Here is a 6,498-nt window from a genome sequence, read left to right as displayed (position 1 = left end):
TAACAGCGTGGGCATAGCCATCAATACCACTTTGCTTCTTTTACTGTTTTTTTGTTTTATAAAATGAGTTCAACCAGCAAATATAATGGTTGTTTAAAAAAATCAAAATAAAAATTTTAAAGTTAAATGGAGTTGCTTGATTTCACTAGGGAAAAATACAACCTTCTTATAATTCCATTTAAATGCACAAAATTTCGGAGGGGGGGGGAATCTCAAAAATGGCAACATGGCAATTAAAAGGGAAGGGGCAATAAGTTCTGAACTATCTTTTCTTTAGAATACATATTCGTTACTCCCATTGTGCAGCCTCAAGTACAACAAAATATTGCAAACATGTTTAGATTCACAGTAAATAGGCCTGGCCTTCTTAAATTTGGTTTGGTGCAAGAAGGCTGGCCACCACATGTTTGTAAGCACTTGAGAGAATAAGTATATGAATGAAAACAGCGGGATCAAGGAGGCTGATGAAGGATCCATACTGACCTTGTTTGTGTCCCCGCTTTTAGGCTAATAGCCCAATGCCTTTGATTCGGTCATTTAATATCCCAATGCTTCCGTTTTCTTAGGTCTAACCCACAGGAAACCAAATTTATGTGTCCTATAGCTCCATTTTCAGAAAAAAAATAAAACCAGAAAAAGAATTACTCAAGAGCCCCATGAAATGAAAGACGATTACACTAAGGCCCATAATTCAGGATAAGCATGTTGGTTACTGCTTTGTGAGCCCCTGGTATGGATAATTCCAGGACCCCACCCAGAGGGCAGTACGCTTAACTTTGGGATCCTCTGGTCTAATACATAAGAAATCATATTGAATTTTCTGCAATTGCTTATTAGTGCAGACAATTGCACCCAGTAAATCCTAACAATTAATATCAAGAAGGATTTTGGTGCTAATGGTTTATGTGCTCAGTTCCAATCTGAAAAATTGCAGGTTCAAGTGAACACAGAAGCACTTCAGAAGAGCTGGTGCTCTACCTCCGAAAAAGAGCAAATGGAAACCTTCAGAAGCATAGCTGTCCTCTGACATACACTGTGGGCTGCTGGGTTACTTAGGTCTGTGTCCCCACACCCTTCAGTTAGCACATATTTTACTGATAATGGGGGGAAATAAAAGCTTGCTTTGCATTGTCAACCACAGAATATGAGAGACACAGTTATATGTAGTTTATCATTATAAAATCCTGTTAATCAAGATCTTTCCACAACTTAAGAAGATTTTAAGACTACTCTGACATTTATGAGTTTGGTTCATTCTACAGGAATCTATTGCTAACTGGGGATAAAATGGCATCTCTTTGATTCCACATTCAACCCAAGTGATCTTTCCCTGTGCGATTGACTTCCTCCCTATTCACTCTCTTTCATACCTGGGTCCTATTTTTCTGCACTGTGATACTGAGACTTGTCGTTTTTTAGCATGTTTTTGGTCATTTTTAGAAAAACAGTTTAAAATTGTACATCAGTTTTAAAGCAACAGAGCATATATATTTTTCCTGTATAGCTCCTAGTAGTAAATGGAAATACTATATACACTGATTAGTATAATATGAATTATAACGGTGGTATAGGAACTCTGATATGTATAATACAAATGCCTTATTTCTATAATATATCGTCTGATGTCTTGTTTCTGTTTTATGGAATATTCTCAGATAAGCAAAAGAGATATAAATCAAGGGTAATGTCAGATTACAGGTCATCCTTGTTCTACTTTATTCTAATGCTTATTCCATGAGCAGTTTTCCAAAGAAAACAGATTTCTATTAAGAAACAAATAAAATGTCCTTTTGCATTCTTTTTTTAAGTTGAGTTTATTTCCAATAATAAATTAATTTTGATTCTCTATTCTATGACCAGATGAGTAGGATTTGCAAACTGCTCCTTCCAAGTACATCATTTTATTTTTTCCATGCAACATTGGGACTTTGATTTACTGTATTTCACTTGAGCAGAGATAAAAACATAGACAGAAAATAATTTATAAATCAAGAATGGATAATTTTGTTTTCATTTAGCAATACCTTAAAGAATAACCCTAACTCTCACTCTAATTCCAACACAGTAGAGAGTGTGCCTTACACAAAAAAAACATTTTCGTTGAACTGATCATTAGATATTGAATCTATTCTTCAGTGCAATCGACATAGAAATAAGCAAAGGTAAAAAAAATCTGGTAAATTTATATAAAGATAAGAGATTGATATGCTGTTACATGGATACGTATGTATAAACTCAAAATACTGACACTGAGTCTAAGCCAACTCACAGTGCCCCTATAGGAAACTAGCCAACTCGTAGTAGTCCTATAAGACGAGATAGAACCCCTGTGAGTTTACAAGACTGTAACTCTTTATGGGAATAGAAAGTCATGTCTTTCTTCCTCAGAGAAACTGGTGGTTTTGAACCGATGGCTCTAAGGGCTGCAGATAGACAGATAAAGATAGAGATCACTCCATAGAAAACAGCCTTAAAATAAGCTAATAAATGTGTAGAACCAATAAAATTACGTAACCTACTCTGAAAATGAATGAAATAGGATGTTGCCTCCTTAAAATACTCTATGTCAAGTATCAAATTAAAAATGTACTGATGGCTTTTTTACTCATAAGATCTGGCCGTAAAATGATGCTGAAAGAGGTCTGTGTTCTGAGATTTTTGGAGAAATAAGGAGTGCTTTTTATAGAAGGCAAGACTTTGAGCTCCATTGGGTGTAGACCCACATGGACATGGTAGGTTCTGGGCGAGGGAGGATTCACTAAGAAAAGTTATTATTCTGACAACAGTGAGTTTCCATATCTCATAGGCTATGTCAAAGGTGTGGGACCAGACATTTTTTATTAATCAACAACTTTGTGATCTAGGAGAATTATCTTATCCCCATTTGGTTGATGTGGAAACTGAAAACCTGGATATGGAATCATTTTTAGTTCAAAAAATTTGCGTCACTGTAAATGATTTTATTATTGTCAAACTGAAGTTCATTTTTTTCTTCATTTGACTGCAGGGCAAACATAATTATTCCATGCAATTATGAAAACCGGATCATGGAAGAAGCCATATCCTCTTCATCTGAGATTTTTTCTTGTTCCTCCACTAAAGAGAGTTACACCTAAAACCTAAATCCATACATGGCAGGTTGGAATCATACAGGTGTGAGGGAGTTCATTCTAGTAGGATTAACTGAAAATCCTCATTTGCAGATCCCTCTGTTTTTCATCTTTGCTTTCATTTATTTCATCACTCTGCTAGGCAATGGAGGGATGATCGTTTTAATTAGGTTCAATATCCGACTCCACACGCCAATGTACTTCTTCCTGAGTAACCTCTCTTTCTGTGATATCTGCTACTCTACTGTCTTTGCTCCTAAGATGCTGGTAAATTTCTTATCAGAGCATAAATCCAGCACCTTTTCTGGTTGTGTACTGCAGAGCTTCTTTTTTGCAGTGTATGTAACGACAGAAGGCATCCTCCTGGCTATGATGGCTTACGACCGCTTTGTGGCAATAGCTAGTCCCCTGTTGTATACAGTCATCATGACTCAAAGGCTATGCATTAGCATGGTCCTTATCTCTTACTTAGGTGGACTCATTAATTCCTTGACGCACACAATTGGTTTGCTCAGACTAGACTTCTGTGGTCCTAACCTTGTGAACCATTATTTCTGTGACATCCCCCCTCTTTTAAAGCTTTCTTGCTCTGATGCCCACACCAATGAGATGCTGCTTTTGATCTTCTCTGCCTTCATTGCTATGTTCACTTTCATCATCATCATGGTCTCCTATGTCCGCATCATCATTGCCATCCAGAGAATCCACTCAACTGAGGGAAGGCGCAAAGCCTTCTCCACTTGTATCTCTCATTTGACTGCTGTCACCTTATTCTATGGGTCTGTGACCTTTAGTTATATTCAGCCCAGCTCCCAATATTCTCTGGAACAGGAGAAAGTTTCAGCTGTGTTTTATACATTGGTGATCCCCATGCTAAACCCACTGATCTATAGCCTTAGGAATAAGGATGTAAAAGATGCTGCTAAAAGGTCAATATTGTGGAAGAGAATCCCCACATGACTTAATTACATCGTGGTTCTGAGATGACATTAATCTGTAGAGATAGAAGAACTATAATATTGGTTCACAAATATAATAATCATAAGAGTAAATATAATAGATATGCAATTAATGGCATATTGACAAGAACATCAGAATCATTCTAATGAACATTTTGCATAGTTCTTAAATTTAAATTTCCCTTTAATTTTTCATTTTCTTAAAAGAAATAAATTATTTTGACATATTTTGTACTTTAATGTGAAAGGGCTGGCCATGAATTTAAAAGAGTAAGATCTATTGCTTCAAGTCAAAAGAATACTGTATCCAGAGGAAGTTGCCATGTATATTTGACTTAAAAATAAAATATTTCCTTCGTCTAACTGTCCGAGATTATTCCTGCAAATTGACTTTGTTCTAAGAATGCCATAGTCAAGTATAATTTTATAAGCATTTACTTACAGACACATTCCCACACAATATGAGCCTTCCATTGTCTTTTTAAGTATACGTTCCTCAATAGCGTCCTAGGACAAATGGCAATGGTAAACAGCAAATATATAGGACACATTCCTATACCAGAGAAGTTTAAGATATGGAGGAAAATATGTTAGACAAACTGGAAGCACTTAACTATGGAAAATGGGAAGGACTATTTAAAGGCATGGGAATCAATGTTTAATCTTTAACATGGAGCCGTTAAATAAAAACAGTAGAAAATAAACGTGAAAAGTCATTTCATGTCATAGGTGTGGAAGAATTTTGATGTAGATAATGAGTTTAAAAACTCTCTCAAATGACCAAGAGGTGAAACTTTAAGTGAAATATAAGTGGAATTGTTCAGGGGAAAGGATGATGCTGCTATCAACATGGTAGATAGAAGAACAAGTTGGGGGAAACCACTCTAAGCCTATAAAAATATAAATGATCTGGATTAGGGAATACAGAGAAGTTGAATAATTAAACAGAATTCATAAAAATTGGCAACCAAATTTGAAAAACAACTAGACTTTTATTTTCATTGAATGTTTCTACAATGAATAAAAGGCTTTGAAACTGTACAATTAGCAAATAAATTAACTAGGGTGAAAATATATTCATATATAAATATGTGAATATATGTATTTCAAAAAGTTCATGAAATACAGGAAAAGACAGAGAAATTCCAATTTTTTTCTATGAAGCTAGTGTAACTCTGATATCTAATGCAGGCAAGAATCCCACAAGAATTAATAACTACAAACCAATATCCCTAATGGATATTGATGCAAAAATCCTTAAAAAAATACTGGCCAATAAAATACAAATCATGAAAAACATATTTCACAGTGACCTAGTGGGATTCTTAAAGGGGGTGCAGTGATGGTTCATTTATGAAAGCCCATTAGTATTATTTACCACACTGACATGAAAAATTATAAGAACCACATGATAATATAAATAGATATGGGAAAAGCATTTGACAATTCCAACATCCATTCCTAATTAAGATACTGAAGAATATAGGAATGGAAGGAAAATTCCACAATATTATGCAAGATATACATCACAACCAGTAGCTAACATGGTAATTAATGGAGAAAAGATAAAAACAATTCCACTGAAAAAAGGGACCAGACAAGGATGCACCTTGTCCCCACTCCATTTAACATTGTACGTACTAGCTAACAATATAAGACAAAAAAAGACACCAAAAATATTTGTCTGGGGAAGCAAGAGGCAAAACAGTCATTATTATTCACAGACAATATAACTTTATATATAAAAAATCCCCAAATCTCCACAAGTGCAGTGTTGGAAGCAATAGAGGAATATGGCAGAATAGTAGGACACAAAATCAACAAAGAGAAATCTATTAGACTTCTGCTATACACATCAGACAAGCTCACAGAAGAGGCAATTAAAAAGATAGTACTCTATATAATAGTCAAGCACAAATTAAAATATCTAAGGATATACCTGACTAAAATACAATAAAGGATTTGTATGAGGAAACTACAGAGCATTAGTATAAGAAACAATGAGTGACCTCAACATATGGAAGAATATTCCATTCTCATGGATTGGATGACTTGATATAATAAAGATGTCAGTTCTGCCCAAATCACTATGTAAGTTTAATGTGAATTCCCAATATAAGCGCCATCATCCTTCTTCAAAAATTATAAAATAAAAACTGATTGCCAACTTAATATGGAGAGAGAAGAAGTTAAGAACTAGCAGATACCTCCTCAAGAAGAAGGACACAGTGGGAGGCCTTGCTCCACCTGCCGTTAGCACATGTTATACTGCCTTTGCCTCAGTGGTCAAAACAATGTGGTAGTGGTATAATGACAGATATTCAGACAAAAGGAAAAGAGCTGAAGACCCAGAAATAAAAACATCAGTATGCAGTCAACTGATTTTTGATAAGGGCCCTGCAAAAATATCGAATGGGAAGCGGGTACTT

At 35.2% G+C, this 6,498-nt stretch overlaps 1 protein-coding gene across 1 annotated transcript; it reads left to right on the top strand.

Moving 5' to 3' along the window:
- Positions 1-3,131: 3,131 nt before the first annotated feature.
- Positions 3,132-4,070, top strand: LOC142446453 (olfactory receptor 5J3-like). Its single transcript, XM_075548203.1, has one exon. The coding sequence runs from the start codon at positions 3,132-3,134 to the stop codon at positions 4,068-4,070; it is 939 nt and encodes a 312-aa protein (XP_075404318.1).
- Positions 4,071-6,498: the final 2,428 nt, after the last annotated feature.

The sequence above is a fragment of the Tenrec ecaudatus genome, chromosome 4 (assembly GCF_050624435.1).
Source record: "Tenrec ecaudatus isolate mTenEca1 chromosome 4, mTenEca1.hap1, whole genome shotgun sequence".
Classification (NCBI taxonomy): domain Eukaryota; kingdom Metazoa; phylum Chordata; class Mammalia; order Afrosoricida; family Tenrecidae; genus Tenrec; species Tenrec ecaudatus.
The sequence above is the reverse complement of the archived record's forward strand: the minus strand, read 5'-3'. Positions and strand labels throughout refer to the sequence as shown.

Excerpts from the sequence above, each read along its gene's own strand:
- LOC142446453 (XM_075548203.1), top strand. The coding sequence starts at position 3,132 with ATGGCAGGTTGGAATCATACAGGTGTGAGGGAGTTCATTCTAGTAGGA.